This window comes from Prunus mume, linkage group LG8 (genome assembly GCF_029339155.1).
Source record: "Prunus mume cultivar Tortuosa linkage group LG8, ASM2933915v1, whole genome shotgun sequence".
Classification (NCBI taxonomy): domain Eukaryota; kingdom Viridiplantae; phylum Streptophyta; class Magnoliopsida; order Rosales; family Rosaceae; genus Prunus; species Prunus mume.
In genome coordinates, this window is record NC_142705.1 from 7,077,621 (window position 1) to 7,095,510 (window position 17,890).

At 39.3% G+C, this 17,890-nt stretch overlaps 4 protein-coding genes and 1 long non-coding RNA gene across 5 annotated transcripts; 3 read left to right on the plus strand and 2 right to left on the minus strand.

Annotated features, from left to right (window-relative positions):
- Nucleotides 1-746: 746 nt before the first annotated feature.
- ALDH3F1 (aldehyde dehydrogenase 3F1) lies at nt 747-4,131 on the plus strand. Its single transcript, XM_008243550.3, has 10 exons — nt 747-1,234; nt 1,366-1,434; nt 1,693-1,789; nt 2,105-2,311; nt 2,485-2,609; nt 2,695-2,799; nt 2,900-3,072; nt 3,269-3,359; nt 3,438-3,587; nt 3,695-4,131. Exons 1-10 carry the CDS (start codon nt 1,025-1,027, stop codon nt 3,941-3,943), a joined length of 1,476 nt encoding a protein of 491 aa, XP_008241772.2. The 5' UTR covers nt 747-1,024; the 3' UTR covers nt 3,944-4,131.
- An 82-nt stretch (nt 4,132-4,213) lies between these two features.
- Nucleotides 4,214-6,249, minus strand: LOC148914606 (uncharacterized). Its single transcript, XM_089042741.1, has one exon. The coding sequence runs from the start codon at nt 6,083-6,085 to the stop codon at nt 4,325-4,327; it is 1,761 nt and encodes a 586-aa protein (XP_088898867.1). The 5' UTR covers nt 6,086-6,249; the 3' UTR covers nt 4,214-4,324.
- Nucleotides 6,250-6,632: 383 nt separating this feature from the next.
- On the plus strand, nt 6,633-8,798 carry LOC103340163 (uncharacterized). Its single transcript, XM_008243549.3, has 5 exons — nt 6,633-7,133; nt 7,440-7,632; nt 8,081-8,154; nt 8,250-8,348; nt 8,494-8,798. The coding sequence occupies exons 1-5, from the start codon at nt 6,698-6,700 to the stop codon at nt 8,547-8,549; spliced, it is 858 nt and encodes a 285-aa protein (XP_008241771.1). The 5' UTR covers nt 6,633-6,697; the 3' UTR covers nt 8,550-8,798.
- Nucleotides 8,632-13,199, minus strand: LOC103340289 (S-adenosyl-L-methionine-dependent methyltransferases superfamily protein). Its single transcript, XM_008243680.3, is given in 11 exon segments — nt 8,632-9,358; nt 9,440-9,634; nt 9,730-9,949; nt 9,952-10,001; nt 10,105-10,279; nt 10,447-10,557; nt 10,646-10,916; nt 11,421-11,570; nt 11,648-11,937; nt 11,940-12,086; nt 12,089-13,199. Coding segments are annotated over 11 exon segments (2,943 nt in total). The 3' UTR covers nt 8,632-9,135.
- On the plus strand, nt 9,592-10,455 carry LOC148914607 (uncharacterized). Its single transcript, XR_016122671.1, has 2 exons — nt 9,592-9,993; nt 10,108-10,455. It is a non-coding gene; the product is annotated as an uncharacterized LOC148914607 (long non-coding RNA).
- Nucleotides 13,200-17,890: the final 4,691 nt, after the last annotated feature.

Below are 17,890 nucleotides of genomic sequence, written 5' to 3' on the forward strand. Positions count from 1 at the left end.
CCAACAGTCTTGTCAAATTCAATCATCAAAGTTGCAACATCTTTTTATCTGATAAGTTGACATTATCTCTTCAAAACATTTAATTTTACTTTGAAAAAATAAAACCTACCTTGAAAATATTAAAAACATGCATTTCTTTCTTTTCAAACAATAAATAAATACATAGACATTTTTCACATGTTTTCATATTTTTCATTCTTTTCCATAACATTATATTAATTGACTGAAGGGTTTGTTGGAGCATAAATTATTAAAGTAGTAAACAAAACTTTTCAAATTGTCACATAGGTTAACAAACTTCAATTTAAAGAGTTTAGTTTGCTACTACTGTTGGAGATATGATTATGAAGAAAAATATCTAGGGAGTTATTAATAGCCTTCTATTTCATAATTATGACGTGATAATGATATTAAACCATTGGCCCCACTTCCTTTCGATTTCACTTATAGTTTATGGTTATTTGTTAATCGCGACTATGACTTCTCTGTCTCTTCTGCCCCAATAATGTTTTTAGGTTGTCAGTGGACTCTAGTGACTTTTAAACCATGTGACAGCAAAGCCTATTGAAGCTCCACAATAATCCTTATTTTCAACTGTTTTTTTAAAGATTTTGCTAAAATTTATTGTATGTGGGGGATTTCTGATTGTTGATCGCAATTACATGACACGTTGTGAAGCTGAAACAGCGAAACGTTACGGAAGAGATGGAGATAAATAGTGTACACTTTACACCATTACCTAACTTTTCAAACTCGCTGCTGTTGGACATGTCCTTTGTGATCGGGCAGCACATGTGAACAATCCAAACTAATTCCTTTTCCATTTATTTCTTGTCGTGGTTTTTCCAGATTGTTGGGTCAAGTAGCATTGATTTCTAGCTCGTTTTAAACCAGCAAGACGTAAATAGTTGGATTTCTTTTTATGCGACTTCCTTGGTGTGTGTGCAACTAAAGTTAGTTTAAAAGTTGGCAACAGAGAGCCAAACCAATAAAAGTTGTAGACATTCTTGGGGTTTCAGAGCTTATGAATACCACCATGGAAGCAATTACAGAAGTAGAAGAAACATTGTCTGAGCTGAGGCAGACCTTCAAAAGTGGCAGAACCCGAAGTGTTGCATGGAGAAAAAACCAAGTTAGTGCTCTTCTTCAGCTCATCCATGATCAGGAAGACAAGATTTTCAAAGCACTCTATGAAGATCTAGGCAAGCACCCAGTTGAAGCTTATCGGGATGAGGTAGATTGCTTCTTCTTCTTCTTCTTCTTTTTTTCTTTTCTTTTTCTTTTTCTTTTTCAAGGCAAAGAAATTAGTTTGTATATAATATAAGAATTGGCTAATTCTGCTTTTGCTATTTCATTGTGTTGTAGATTGGAATTGTGACAAAAACAATCAACTATACTTTGAGCAATTTGGAGAAATGGGTGGCCCCTAAAAAGGTAATTTGATTAAATGATCTGTTGTTGGGCGTGGCTATGAACTCATGAACTTATGTTCAGACTGGGGGAAGATAACATACACATAGGCCTTAGGGTTTAGCTAAAAATGATTAAGGTAAGATGACAGAGTAAAACTGGTAATGAGATTTCAACCCTCCCATGATACCATATCCTCACTTGCCTCTGTACACTAAAACTGATTTTGTGGGTTCTGGTTATTGTCATCTATGTGAATTGCTGGCATTTTGATATTCGCAGAGTCGATTACCATTGCTCTTGTTCCCCACAAGAGGAGAGGTGCTGCCCGAACCACTCGGCGTGGTTCTCATTTTTGCATCTTGGAACTTCCCAATATGTGAGTCCAGTTATATCCGGATCTTTGACATGATTGTTTCTTTTGCTACACAAGAAGGAAGGAATTCAGCAGTTGCTTTGTGACAGCATTTTTAATTGTAACACTAGCGAAAACTGTTTGAATTTTGTTATGTTGATATAAGATTCTCCAATGGAAATATCTCTCGGGTTTTGAGACTTCTGTTGATGCATTAGGCATCCAAGCCACCCTGCTTCTACCTTCGCAACTTGGCAATAACAATATCATAAAACTGCATGTATTAGATTTTTGTTAACAGTTAAAAGTAGAAAAGCTCATGTTCTGCTATTTATGCAGCCTTGACATTGGACCCTGTGATAGGAGCAATATCTGCAGGTAACACAGTGGTTCTAAAACCTTCAGAACAAGCACCGGCTTGCTCTTCTTTTCTTGCCAACACCATCCCTCAATACATGGACTCTAAAGCCGTTAGAGTTATTGAGGGTGGGGCAGAAATTAGTGAACTACTCCTGCAGCAGAAGTGGGACAAGATATTCTTTACCGGTATAGATCTCCACAATCGCCTCAGAATATAGAATTTCTTTCACAATGAACAGATTTCCTTATCATTCCTGGTTTCTTTGGTGATCCCTCATGAAGATTATCAAGAATGCAATACATACAACTGTCATCAATAACAAATTGCTTCAAACACTAATTTGCCTCTCACAATTCAGGAAGTCCGCAGGTAGGGCGCATTGTCATGTCTGCAGCTGCAAAGAATTTAACACCTGTTACTCTAGAGCTGGGTGGAAAATGCCCTACTATCCTAGATTCCCTCTCCAATCCTTCAGACTTAAAGGTTTTCTGAGTTGCTTTATTTTGGTGCCTCTTTAAACTATAAATTTACTCGTATTAAATGCTTTTTTTTTGTGTTGGCCCTGAAGGTGGCTATCAAAAGAATTGTAGGAGGGAAGTGGGGGCCTTGCAATGGGCAGGCATGTATAGGAGTTGATTATATACTCATCGAGGAAAAGCTTGCTTCCACTCTGGTAAACTTGTCTTGAATAAGTTCTTTGATTTATAGTTATGTGAGGCCTAATGGTCCATTGGCTTTGAGATGATTTCATATCCTAGTTGTATGTCTTTTAGATCGAATTACTAAAGAAAACAGTCAAGAGATTTTATAGCGATAGCCCCAAAGACTCAAACTGCATAGCCAGAGTCATAAATAGGCGCCATTTTGAGCGGCTGCGCAATCTCCTCAAAGACCCTCTTGTGGCAGATTCCATTGTACATGGCGGTTCACTTGATGAAGAAAGTCTGTAAGTTCTCAATCCTTTTAGTCGGTTTTTTGAATTGGATAAGATAACTCAGATTTATTACTTTGTGTGGTGTCGGCTTTTTCTTTCCCCCCTGGCTTGAAGTTTGTAGTTTAACAATGCTTTGCTGGTCTGGCCCAAGCAACAAAATAATTAGTCTCTGTAGACGCTTATCGGTTTTGTTCTGCAAACTTTTCAGGTTCATCGAACCAACAATCCTGTTAGATCCTCCACTTGATGCTGCAATCATGACTGAAGAAATTTTTGGACCACTGCTTCCAATAATCACGGTGAGAATTGCTATACCCCTTTGGTGAATATTAACTTCTCCAGTTCTCAAAAACGTCCTTTTTTGTCTATTTTTACAGTTGAAAAACATTCAAGAAAGCATAGAATTCATCAACTCAAGGCCAAAACCTCTAGCCATTTATGCCTTCACTAAAGATGAAGAATTCAGGCAACGAATTCTATCAGAAACATCGTCAGGAAGTGTGATTTTCAACGACGTCTTGATTCAGGTACTGCATTTGTTCTTTTCTAAGTGTTTTCCTTTTTCCTATTTGCTTTTCAAAACAATAAAAGGGGGCCAAAAACCTAACTACACTACACATCTTTCTATATACAGTTTCTCTGTGATGCTCTACCCTTTGGTGGTGTTGGTCAGAGTGGCTTTGGCAGGTACCATGGGAAGTATTCTTTCGATACTTTCAGCCATGAGAAAGCAGTCTTGCGAGGAAACTTCTTCGTTGAACTTGAGCCTAGATATCCTCCATGGAATGACTTCAAAACGAAATTTATCAGATTGGCCTACAATCTTGACTACTTGGGTCTACTTTTGCTTTTCCTGGGACTTAAAAGGCAGAATTTGCATTGAATCATACAAGTGATCTACAAAGTATAGTTATAGTCCTATCCTACATCTTTATTTTGACAGGTCGATTTGGAACAACCTTTCCTGTTTTACTTATTGAGTACTTGTAAATTGTACTGTGTGTTTTCTGAAATATGTAGTTTGATACTCTATTTGTTAAGAAGTAATAGATTAACTGGAGTCTCACAAAAGCAATGCAATACCTGAAAGCATACAAACAACGCCATCATGGAAACCAAAAGCATCTCAGAGCACAGGGAGAAAATTAAGACATGAGCAAAAGAATTAATAAAATTATGCCCCAAGGAAATTGATAAAGCAATATTATTCCAAAAATTCATAAACACAATCCGAAAAGTGCCTCTGACCTCTATGCCATCTCTTCTATTTCAATTTTTTTACAGTTAATATTCTGGATTTTCCCAAGTCTGGAAATTGGCCTTCATCTATTTCGAATGAAGCAGACTTTTTCACAGGGGGTTGCCGTGAACGATGCCCTTCAAATCTACCATGCGTCTGTAAATGATGTCCTTTAAATCTGCCATCTCCCTGTGAATGATGTCCTTCAAATCTACCATCCCTTTGTGAATTATGATGTCCTTCAAATCTACCATCCCTCTGTCTCTGGGAGTGATGATTTCTTTCAAATCTACCCGTCTCTGAATGATGATGTGCTTCAATTCTACCATCCCTCTGTGAATGATGATGTCGTTCAATTCTACCATCCTTCTGTGAATCATGTCCTTCAGGAACACCATCTTTCCTCTTGTTCTGTGGTCTGTGGAATTCATTGATGTTAATAGTCTGTGTCTTGATCTTCACGTTAGCACCATCTTTCTTCCTGTTCACCTCTGCAGACTTGTCTTGGGGCTTGGGGACAGAGACCTTCTTCTCCTCCTCCAATTTCTTCTTCCTAATGACTCGCATCGATTCAAATTCCTTAACAAGAGTCTCAGTCCTATCACAATCGCCATCAGAGCTTTTTTTCACAACTTCCACATCCTTTTTTTTGGCAACCTCCTTCTCATATTCTTTCAAAGTGAATGTATCAGTAAACTTTTTCTGAACAGAAATAGAACTTACAGCAGCATCGGTACCTTCAGGAGCTGCTACTGCATTGTTGTCGCATTGGTTTTTGTTAGCCTCTGCTTCCTTTTTTTGCTTCTTCAGCTTTCTCCGTAGACTTCCATTAATGTTCGGCTTTTTCTTTCCTTCAGAAGAACTCTTGTTGCTGTTTTCATTGACGCCATTACTCTGTACTTGTTGCTGCATATTCCCCTCTTCCACACCAACCTGTTCTTGTTGCTCCTTCTCCACAACAACTTGAGCCCCCTCCTCCTCCTTCTCCAACCCCAACCCATTATTGTTACCATGGTTATTTTCAGCTTCAGAGTATCTTCCTCTTCCTTGGTAACCATTACCTCTCCACCACCTACCCCTCTCGTTCCGAAAACCGTCTTGAGCCCTCTGCTGATCATAATTGCCATTATAACCTCCCCCATTACTCTCTTGGTAATATCGCCTCGGATAATTATAACCATGATTAGCCCTTCCATAATTTTGGCCTCCATTATTAATCTTTCCTCCTCCTTCTACGTGACTCTGACCCCTCCCTTCATAACTACCATTACCCTCTTGGTAATATGGCCTCGGATAATTATGACCGCGATTAGACCTTCCATAATATTGGCCTCCATTAGCCCTCTGAGGAGAGCCACTGTAATGATTGGACCCCTCAGAGCCAGTACTAGCAGTACTGGACTCAGGTCTTACAGCTTTAGGATCAGCACCATTCTGGGACTGGCCAGTACTTGGACCAGACTGTGCTGAATCCTTAACCTGCACGCCGTTGCCTTGGCCTTGATCTTGATCTTTGTTTTTGCAAAGAACAATCTGGCTTTTGAGAAAACTGCGGGGAAGCACAAGACGCTTTGCTCGAATTGGCCTGGGATTAGAGTACCAAAACTCTGTCTTCCGCTGCCCTTGTGGCTTCTTCATTTTTTTCACCTCCTCCGCCTTCTTCTTTTTCTCCTCTTCCTTGTTCTTCTTCACTACTGCCATAAATGCATCCTCCGCCTTCGCATCGACAATGCCGATGAGCTCATTCTCATCCAAGAGGTTGAAAGAGTTGATGAATGTTGCCATGATGGAATCAAAAGCAGGTTTTGCCTAAGCAAATAGTGAGGGCTTTGCTAGGGTTTCTTATATCAAAGAGAGACCCTTAGAAAGCACAAGGAAAGGTCTCTCATCTTTGCTCTATTTATAGACACTCAATACTTGCTCTGCCCCCCATTTACTCGCTTTGCTTGCTCTCCAAGACAAAATCAAATCCTGCAGTTGTCCCTTTCCGCTAGTAATTGATTCCTACTTGCTCCCCAAGCAAAACATAGGGAAACCAAAAACAAAATTAAAAAATCTTTATTGTATTTACTTTTTTCTTACACATTTTTTTTGTTGATGAAAATCTTACCTTTTTTATTATTTATAAAAACCTCCTCGAGGAGACCAAACAAATTCAATAGCCACCACGTGTCCCGGAGGAGGATAAAAAGACTAAAATAGCCCTGGTAAAAACTGGGCTAGGTCCCCTTCTGAGCCCAACAAACCTGTACTTGGGACTCGGCCCATTTATCGAATTATAATGCAACTCAAAACCAATCAAATAAGCCCGTGTGGAGAGCCTCAGTATCCCACCTCGTAAATACTTTGACCACCACCATTCCATTACGAGTACATTGGATCCTAACCAGCCGTTGTATGGACACGGCCGCGCATCGTCATTGTCTGCGCGCGCTCATACCGTACACCCCAGCGCCAGCCAATCACAAACCGCCAGAAACAGAGAATGCCCGAACCCACACGTGCCTGGCCATGAGAGGAGCAGCTATAAGCATCAGAATCTCCAGACTCAACCCAGCGCGACCACGACGACCCTTCTGCGTTCGCGCCACCACCACCGCCCAGAACTCCATGGCCGACCGCGAAGGAGATGCAGCTACAAAGACCCAAGCCACTCAACCAATCGAAGCAGCGAAGTCGAAGGAAGAAGAATTGAAACCCGTCAAGGAAGAGGCTCCTCCGCCGCCGCCCCCCGAGAAGCCGGAGCCCGGCGATTGCTGCGGAAGCGGATGCGTCCGGTGTGTCTGGGATGTGTATTACGACGAGCTCGACGAATACAACAAGCTCTACAAAAGTGATGAAAACTCCAATTCTTAATTTTTGCTTCGTTCGATTGGCTTCAATTTGATTGATGATGTTGTAGATTTGAAGATATTTGTATTCTGGATTTGATTATAGATTTGTTTAATGAAATTCATAATCATCCAAAATGAAATCTTTTTGTATATGTTGCTGTGAATCTCTGATGCTTGAAAACTTAAAAATGAAATTTTTGAAAATTGGGGGAATTTTATTATTGGGGCCGCTAATTAATGGGCCAGGCCCACGGGTAATCTTGATATAATGGGAGAATAATAGAATGGTGGGAATGTCGTAACAGAGCGATCGTCGTGTCGTCGTGGGAAGATGCGTAGGTTCGAATTGTTGGGCGGTGCTGCGATCGCGGCCGTGGCGGCGGCTCTGGTATTGTTGGGAAACGTCGTCGTCGCAGAAGCTTCGACTTCGCCTTCGGCGTTCGTACAAAACGTCATCTACTCCAACAAGATTGCCATCTTCTCCAAATCCTATTGCCCGTACGTTACGTTCTATCTCTGTTGCTTGTTCGTTTTAGCTTTTGTGATAAATTTGAGGTCTTGGGGTTGGGGTCTTAATTGGGAATTCAGAAAGCGATCAAATTGGAATTTGAGAATTACGAGTTGGTCAATTTGATAATTATGAGAGTGTTAATGTCGAGGAAATTTGAAACCATCATCTCAAATGGGACCTTTTTACTAATTTATAAATTACTTTAACTTTGTATTAGTATTTGATTATCAATAAGAAAATTTTCATTTTCATGGGTTTGTTGCATTGTTTTCTGATTCTGGGAAATGAATTGGTGCGTTTCCTCTACTAAATCTTCAATTTTCTGTTATTGAAATAGTTCGCAAGTTGAGCATGAATGTTTAGAAAAAGAACTCTGTGTGTGAATTTAAGTGATGTTGGAATGAGGGATTGTGTGCTGTGCTGTTTTGCTGCTAGGTATTGCTTGCGTGCCAAGCGCATATTCAGTGAATTACATGAGCAACCTTTTGTCGTCGAACTTGATCTTCGAGGTATGACATAGCTATGGCTTTTATGGATCTTTGAGCAGCTGCTTCTCCATAATGTGAAAAAGGTTTGGATTAATTTTCAAAATGTACCTGTTTAGATGATGGAGCCCAGATTCAGAGTGTTCTGCTAGATATAGTAGGCCGAACCACTGTCCCACAAATATTTGTGAATGGAAAGCACATTGGCGGCTCTGATGGTGAGCTCTCATCTGTATTTCTGCTTGCTTGCATGTTTGTGTGTGCTATTAAATATGTTTTCCCTTCCTTCTTTGCCCTGTGGTCAGTTGTTCATCTGCATTGTTACCTTCAGTCTACTTTTTAACTTGTGATTTTACAATGCAGACCTCAAAGCTGCAGTTCTGAGTGGTCAACTTCAGAAACTTCTTAGTATCAGTTGAGGAGATATATATGAAGCTGCATATGGCGATTAATGAGTTAGTTCTGTGACTTTGAAGTTGCTAAAATGGTTGGTGACTGCAAAATAATTATCAATGTAGTATTGAATTTGCTTGACCTCAGGTTTTGGGTTTGATTTGACTGTTATTAGTGGCTTAAAAGACTTATTTGATAACTCGCCACCATCGTGACAATGTTCTTCCATTATAATCCCTCACAGACAAATATCACAATTGATCAACTATTAGCAACCTGTGTTTTCTGTTCTGCAATCCAGATTGAATCACTAACAACTGTCCCTCTTGTTGATGAGACCAATATAGAAGTGACAGTGCTTTCATTTTCCAAACGAATGTAATGTATGGTTTCTTGCATTTATGTTTTCAATGATTACATGTGTATCTCACAGGGTTACATGCAGTTAACAACATGAACAAATACATCTCTTTCTTGTTCAGTTCATGTAGCGAAATTAGTTTGCATCCGAAACGACCTTAATGCTAGAAATTTGTTACCACATCAACAGTTCCGGCCTACAAACAGTCCGAGAGCACCATATATGAGCCAAATGCTCTGTTTCTTTGAATGTTAAGAAGAATTTCTATCTGCATATGTGTTTGGCCGCCATTTGCCTTTCTGTGCACTGAGCATCCCTTCTTGGTTTTTGGAGACGGTTAGACTAACCTCCCAATGCAGGGACTTCAACAAGTTCTCAACCTCCCCGATTGTGCTGGACTCATCACGGACTATGAATTTACCTCCAGGCCTGACAATCCTATCAATCTCTGCCAGTACAGGAGGAAGTTTGCATCTGTGACAACCAAAACAGGTACGGTTACCATGAATTCAAGATCACAATAGTGATTAGAATTATGAATGTGACAAGTTGTACCTCTTTTTAAGCCTTGAAAATAGATGGTCTGCATGGAGTAGGTCATAGGTTCTGGGATAAGTGCTAAAGGACTCACACCAGTCATGGTATATTCCGAAAAGACCGCGTTCATAGATTATGGGAAGTGTATCTGGTGAATCTATATTCACCACATTCATGACCCACACTTTAAGGTCCTTCAAAGCCGCAGCAAACCTGCACTCACATAAGCACAACTTAATTGAGATTACCACTTAGAACTAAGTAAAACAATTAGATTAATATAAGATCACCCTAATTAGTAGTAGTACCCTCCGTAAACAGCTCTCATGTCCATGACATTTCTGACATTGGACCAATTAATGCCCAAACTTTTGATGTAAGTGTTATTGATGACTCTTTTCCAGTGTTCATAATCTCTTGCAAAATCTTGGGGTGCTGGCTTCCCATAGATGCCCATCTGGGAGCTGTTTAACCAGTAAGGAGGAGTCTGCAGTCGACTCGGCCATTTCTCAGGCCATTGAGTCCCCTCTCCGATTTGTCAATCGGTGCCCGGTGCATGCATGCCTGCAGAGGTACGTACCTGCACAAAATACCCGAGTCATGATCAACTTGGCTGATGTAGTGATCTTAATCTTATTATGATCAACTTAGGCTATAAAACTAAAGTCATTAATGGAAATTACCAGGCAGCATTGGGGTCATCATCGTTGTTGCACATAGGAGGCTGCTTTTGCTTTCTTTGCTCATAGCATTGATTTGAGGTGGGTTTGCGGTAGATGGCGGCCGCAACCAAATTTACCTTATCATTCTTGATGGCAACAACCTCCCAACACATGGATGCCGTCAGCACAGACATTTCTACAAAATTGAAACATTCTCTTATCGAAATACTCTAGCATCGAATGTTGTCAAACAGTCAATTTAACGAATAGTATGAGATTGACAGTGTGCCAATATATATGACGGGACAAGGGAACATTTTCCGCTACACTATACATGTAACATGAAAAAGTTTGGTTCCCTACCCTTCCAAATTTCTACATCTTCTTTCTCCTTGCGGTAAACAGGAGTGGCTGACCACACAAAGTAACCCCCAGGCCGTAAAACCCGATTCAATTCCAAAAGTAGCATACCACCTGCAATGGTACATAAAAGAAATTGCTTAACCTTGTATATAATGAAGGGGAAAAACATTCCAGAAAGATCAAGGCTGATTAAATGAACCTTCTTTGTGCCAAGGGACCCTGCAACGGGCACAATGCACGGCATCAAAGACCCTGCTGGGGAAGGGAAGCCTCTGGGAACCCATGACGGCAGAGATTGCAGGTATGCCCCTTTCAAGGGCAAACTGAACTTGAGCCTCGTGCTCATCTTTGGGTGCAAATGACATTGTTAGAACATCTCTGTCGAAAAGATAACCCCCAAAGCTAGCAACCCCACACCCGACGTCCAATATTACTCTAGTGTTCTTTCCCCATGAGATGCCCGGTACTGCCTGCATGCAACCAACAGCATTAATTTCTTCATATTACCACTCAATTTTTGCCAGACTTTAGGCTCCGATTTGAGCAAATTAATTAATTAATACATTCCTAGATCTGTGATTGGTGTTAATGTTATACTCCAAAGTATAAACTTGTCATCAACTGGTGTTATGAAATGTGGATTTATTACATTATGTTGCAGTTTCTTGCAATAATTTCTCGTAAATATATGTTTTATAATAAATATAATTAAATTAGTACTATAGTATGTTCAATTGAAGGACTGTTATGTCTAGTCACTTACGTGGACACGTAAGTGATTTCTAACCGTAGATGTATCTAAATTCCATAATGGAGTTCACATGCATTAACAACATAAATTGGCTAACACATCAAGATCTATCATGTGATCAATTAACGTGGATTAAAACTATAGTACTTCTTGCATTACTAGTATACATGTGATAAAATGGTTTTATTTTAGAAAAGTTTATCAAAGATGAAGAGATGCATACGTTTTGAAGGAAGTCAATGTACACGAGGGCGCCATGTATGAACTGGGTCCCACCACCAGGAAAAGTCAACAATTCACCGGACACCTTAACCCAGTTCTGGTGGCCCTTCACCTCCGCCAGCAATGTGTGCGGTACATTATGATACCATATCTGCCAGACCACAATTAAAAAAGTTACATACCCACTCACCCAACCGTTGGATTAATTTCAATCAACGGCATACGCACCTTGTCTCTGCTTTGGGGCCACTCGATAGATCTCTTGTAGCCTTCGGGAAGTGGGACCAGGCAAGTGGGCCCCTCCTGAGGGCAATGCCTCTCGCGGTGCTCGAAGTGTTTGGTCGAACGCAATTGTTTCAAAGCTTTCTCGTTATCCAAACAAGGTATATAATCGGGACCCGCAGTGACGTTGCAAATCTGCCACGTGTAACCGTAGATGCCATCCTGACCGTCGGTTTCGTCCTTGCGCCTCTCCTTCTGATTCTCCGACTGGTCTGCTTGCGTGGACCACGACTTCTAGACTCCTTCGACTCCTTGGGAATGCCTGAGTTGTCCCCGCCCAGTAACGAATCGCCCGAGTTGGACTCAGTAGCTCCCTGCTTGCTTTGATCAGCTGCATTGCCGGCCTGCTTTTGCTGAGAGTCAGAGTCTTGTTGGGTTTTTCTGGGCTCTGTTTATTTTGATCAGAAGGTGTTTGAGAAAAGTTCTGACCATCAGATGCCTTGTCTTGCACTAGCAGGGTCGTCGTCATTGCATGGTTCGTCACGTCTGAAAATTGCATTTCACCGATTTTGGTAATGTTGGATTCTGAATTTTGTTGCTCTTGCCTTTGCTGTTGTTTCTGTTGTTCTTTTGCTTGCTGTTGTTGATCACTCTCTGAAGTCTCATTTTGAGATTCTTGTGATGAACTTCCTTGCTGTTTATCTGATGATTGGTTTTGGGACTCTTGTCGTTGCTGACCTTGTTGTGCTGTACCTTGTTGCTGATCTGCAATATCTAATTTTTTGTCATTCTGAAAATCTTGAGAACTTCTTTCTCTGCTTTCAGAATGGTTATTATTTGTTTCTTGCTGATCTTGAGACTTGCTCTCTGAATTAATCATTTGATTATTTCCAGAACTACTGCCTTCTCCATTGCTTGTAAACATTTTCTGGTTGTTCTGATCAGAGTGATCTTCAGAACCCTTCTGGGTGTTCTGATCAGATTGATCATCAGAACCCTTCTGGCTGCTGACGCTCTGTTCATCATGGTCAGCTTGTTGTTGGCTATGTTCAGCCACTGAGCTGGTCTGATCCTCAGACAATTGGCTCTGGCTAATTTCTTTCTCCTTTTGATCCTGCAACTCTTCGCTAACTTGATCTTGTTTATTATCACCACCTCCACTACTATTTTGTTCTTTTGTGCTACTGCCCTTTGATGAGTTGTTGGGTAGATCATCGGATTTGATGGCGTCGTCTGGGAGATCACCGGGGTTGTCTTCAAAGGCCTTAGGGTTTTCACCATTGTTATTACTATTGTCATTGCTGGTGCTTTTGGTGATCACTTGGACCTGATCATCTTCGGAGGAAGCCATGTTCAATGCGGTGTTGGTTGTGTCATCTGTGGAGGCTGTTGTGGCGGTTCGAGTACTTCTGTTGGTGGTTTGTGGTGGAACTCCTGTATTAGAGTAGTTGAGCATCCATACAGCGAAAACACATACTGCTATGAACACCGTAATCGTAACAGTTGAGGCGTAAGAATTTGATGATGACGACGACCGCTTGTTACTGCGTGACCTCATTGTGCTCTCTGTATCAGTGTGTGTGAGAGAGAGACAGAGAGAGATGAGGATTTGAGTTGTATTTTTGTGGGAAGAAAAAGAAAAGGATCTAGTTAGTGTGATTAGTTTGTCTAGAGGGATCTGTGTTTGTGGAGGAAGATGAAAGTGAACATCGCAATTGAGAGAGACAGAGACAAATTCTAAGTTGGAATGTCTCAAGATCCAAAGGAGTCGGAAAAGGGAATTTGTTATACAGCAAATATTTTCTTTTTTCCATGCAAACTATGCAAATATTGCATGCATGAATATACACACATATATATCTCTGTGTGTGTGTGTGTGTGTAAGATTGCTTGAGCACACTTCCATGTAAATGTAAGTGTTGGGTTCCCATGCAAGCAGTGAAAGTAGAGAGCGAAAAAAATACCTTTTAGTGAGGCCCAAACCACACTGAAAAAACAAAAACTGGGCTTTGAGCAGCCTTTTAGGGCACTTTAAAGATCCCCATCATTCAGACCCAAATATGAAATTTGGCGTATGTGCTTGGAGTCATTCTATAGTTAGGGCTTAATATATGGCCCTTAGTTGAGATTCTATTTATTAACTGTTAGATTAAATTTGTTAGCCGTTAGATCAAAATGATTAGTTTGATCCAACAATTAAGAAATAAAGCCTCACATAAGAGTCATATATAAGACTCTCACCATAGAATTCTTGTATGTGCTTGATATTTATAGCTTGATCAAAGTCTAGCCCAAAAAGGGGAAGGGTGAGAGCGGGAGTAAAGTACTATACCATCGAAGTTATAGACCTTCTTTCCATGTTGTTTGCTCAAATGAGGATAATATGTTTGATTAATTAACATTTTCCATGTTAATTAAACACAAAATAACTATTAAAAAAATGCGAGCTAAAGATAGCAGGCTCAAAATGAGTGGTCAAGGTATAGGCATGTATATATGTTTCAGGTCCCGACTCCCATTGATATAAAACACACCTTTTGCCCCCTTAATTAAAGACACCATGCATGCTTTCTATGAAATCCAAGAACTCTCCTTCAGTCCATATATATATCTAGAGGGCTAGGGAAGATGTGCAGGCCAGTCCACTGAAAATGATATATATTTGCTAGTCTCGTGACCTTCCTTAGGATAAGGTAACGACCATGCCCAATAATAAACTCAAAAGAAACCATACATATAGAATAGCGCCAAATTTCAATCCATAAGCTATATATAGACTTGCATTTGCATATGATCACTTAATTACATGCATGCATTCCGGGTGACAGCGCTTCTATTCTATCTCAAGGGGGCCTCACCTAGCTAGTTTATTACCATAATCTCTCATGCACCCATTTAATAATTTGGTTTCACCTGCAAAGGATTCACTAGTGTAGTGGATTTGGAGTAATTGCTTCTTCAAGAAAGGTTATGAGTTCGAATCCTAGCATCTGTGTAGTGTGTGAGTTTAGTATGATATTAACCCTCTTAATAGGAAATGTCTTTAAAAATTATTATTTTTAAATAAATAAATAACCATTGCTCACCACCTCCACTATGATTGAGTTTAATGCCATTTGGGGCGGTTTATTTTCAAATTGTTACTAGAGAAATACTCTCTTACTCCACATTCTATGTGGCCATACTCTGACAAGTTTGTTTGGATATATAATTCTATTAACAGTCTAATAACATAATATATGTATGAACGTAGCACGAATAAGTTGGCTCACAATAAGAAGCTCCATCAAATCTAGATCGAGCCACGAATCAACAAGTTTATAATTATGTGACTTGAGCTAGATTTGGTGAAGCTCAAAACAAGGACATAACATTGAGTCTCATATCATATTGAACAGATACACAAAGGCTTTGGATTCATTTACAGACATAACTTATTGCAAGAATCATCAAACGGATTGCCTTTCTTTCGACGAGAGAATTATAAAAGTTGTATATTCCTTCCCCACCATCGATCAAATAAACGAAAATTTAATTACTTGATGGGCATTGGGTAACTCTTTGACTTCGATTACGACATCACAAGAAACACTATTCTGAGTTTGAATTTGATCAGGATTTGTGTTCGTCTCTTTGATGGTCAAAGCCCTAACAGATTCAAAACATTGAGTACCAGTAGAACGAGAGGTTTATATTGGGTTCAAAGAGTACTTCCACTTACTTTGCCAAATCAAAGGCAAATTAAAGGGCTGTAGAATTTATACCATCCATTGAGTGATTTGCATAAAGAATTATAAATTACGTACTATTTGGGAGAAGAAAAAAAGGGTTTCATATATAGTGTGTGAACATATTATATAATAATTAAAAGGCGTTGTGCCAAAAAAATATAAAAATACAATAAAATCAAAAGGGTTCATGGCAAAAGTTTGATGTTGCCATATTACTATTTTGGGCGGTGCATCACTTTCACCATGCACTCAGCAGGGATATATTGGATGGTATTTATGCTCTGCTTGTCCAATCGAGGCAACTTCAAAATCATGAAAATTCCAAAGGCACAATTCCACCATGTTACCAGCATCATTCACCCATTTTGAAAATTAGTTTTTGTTTAGTTTTTTACATAACAGTAATACCAAAGGAATCAAAGTTTATGTGAATACATTAATGATTGTCGGTGCAAATGGCCAATTGATGAAGACAGTGCGTTCGCCTCTTTGCACCTGACCAAGTTCAATTCCCCTCTCCTTGTCAAGATAAATATGATATGTACATACTATTTACACAGCAAGGGGAAGGGATGTAATAAAAACTTTACAATTGGAGGTCTGAAATTCTTGAGACAAGATCAAGTGGCATGACCGTACACAAACACAAAGTGAAGATTATCATCATCTAAAATCTTTAAGTATCAACTTTAGAAGTGTATTAATCAACTTGATGACATCCAAGAGATTCTCTCTTTCTTTCTTTCTGCGTGGGCAGGCGTGTCACTGTGTGTCTCCATATTTGCTTGCATGAGAGCTTGAGCTCGGAGGAGGCAACCCATATTTCTTTACATCATTTCAGTTCCCTTTATCTCTTTCCTAAAGGTTTGTTTGTGTGTCATGCACTGTTTCCCTTTGATGCTTTCACTCTACCCATTTATTCACTCATAATTTTTTTTACTGTCTTTTTTACTGTAACTTTTTTCCCCCTAAAGACTGCTAACAGGTAAGTTTAAATATATATAGCCACGTTTAATTGATGTCCAATGATGGGGCTGAGACATAGGGCATAATGTAGTACCAGCAGGGTATAATATATAGATAAGATTGAGTTCCTTTGTTCTTGTGTTTCAGAAATGTTGTTAAACCTTGAGCTCCGGGAACTGTTTTGATGACTTTGAGATGTCACTTTTTCTGTTCCAACTATGATTTAGATTGGCTACCTAATCTTGGACTGTCTTTAATCCTTGGATCCCCATTCAAGTATGCTGGTTCAAAGTTTTTCTTCTTTCTTTATGACGATCCAACAATAATTCTTATTAATTATTGTTTTCTGTTAATTTGTTATCTAATTATGATTAAGAAATAAGGTGATCATAATTTCCAAGGTTTCTATATGTCTGTAAAAACCGTTAAAGTTGGGTGAAATTTTGAAAAAGTTGCATATGATATTGTTTGTACTAGAAGATAAGCCAAATTCACCCAGACCATCAACGATCCACCAGGACCCCTCATTGACTAAACAGTTGGTCTTCACAGAAATTATTAGCCACAAGAAGGAAAAAAAAAGAAAAAGGTTTTAATGTATGCTTTTGATCTTCGCATCTAAAAGCTAGAGAATAAAGGACTCATTAGTGTAGTGATTCACAGCAATGTTCCCTCACAGGAAAGGTTTTGGGTTCAAGTCCCTGTATCTATGTAATGTGTGTGACTTCAATATGTTATCGCTCATCTCAATAAAAAAGATACTAAAATAAAAAAATAAAAAAATAAAAATAGGCATGTGTGAAGATGGGCAAGTCAATGGCCCTAAGTTAATAATTAACTTGGCTTAAGTTATAGTGTGGGGATCGATATAATAATGAAATTAAGTTTAAGTACCATATGTACTTGTAAAATAAACTTGTGCGCTTGTGGCCAAGTTTACTGAGGTTACTATTAGGAAATTAGGTCAAAATGAAAAGGACTGATAAAATTATTTCCCCATATAATTGTGAATTGTGTGGTAGAAATTGAACAATACCCAAAATTATCTTTCTATACAGTATTTGTGAACTGGAATTGAGCCTAGCTAGTGTCTAGTACCTTAGATATACAGTATTTAATATTAGGGTTTGGACCTCTGAAAATAGCTCAGCTTCATGAATTGGGTTCGAATCTGAAACCATTATTGTACGAGTAAAAACTATTTTTCATTTGGTTATACCTAATCGACATCTCCCGATAATGTTAAAAGAAGTTTAACAAAACATTTATATGTAAAAAGTTTGATAGCAACGAAAGAACGCAGTTATAAAGTTGAATATTTTCATTGAATTGACATGACAACAAATATATGCGGCCATGACGCATTTCTGACTAATAATCTGCTCCCATGGATCCATAGGCCATAAAGCAAATTAGGCAGAAATTTTGAACTCCAAATCCAGTGGTCCTGGGTTGCCTTTCGGCTTGGTAATACTTTTAGTTAGGCAAGCACCAACAAATTGGCTCAATTTTGGCTAATATTGACTAATTGAGCATTTAATGAAATTAATTC

Bases quoted from the DNA above. Each gene is read 5' to 3' on its own strand.
- ALDH3F1 (XM_008243550.3), top strand. From the start codon at position 1,025: ATGAATACCACCATGGAAGCAATTACAGAAGTAGAAGAAACATTGTCT. The intron at 3,073-3,268 runs GTAAGTTCTCAA...CAAACTTTTCAG, and splicing joins TCACTTGATGAAGAAAGTCT to GTTCATCGAACCAACAATCC. The intron at 3,588-3,694 runs GTACTGCATTTG...TTCTATATACAG, and splicing joins TCAACGACGTCTTGATTCAG to TTTCTCTGTGATGCTCTACC.
- LOC148914606 (XM_089042741.1), bottom strand. From the start codon at position 6,085: ATGGCAACATTCATCAACTCTTTCAACCTCTTGGATGAGAATGAGCTC.
- LOC103340163 (XM_008243549.3), top strand. From the start codon at position 6,698: ATGGACACGGCCGCGCATCGTCATTGTCTGCGCGCGCTCATACCGTAC. The intron at 7,134-7,439 runs GTGATGAAAACT...ATGTCGTAACAG, and splicing joins ATACAACAAGCTCTACAAAA to AGCGATCGTCGTGTCGTCGT. The intron at 7,633-8,080 runs GTACGTTACGTT...TTTTGCTGCTAG, and splicing joins TTCTCCAAATCCTATTGCCC to GTATTGCTTGCGTGCCAAGC.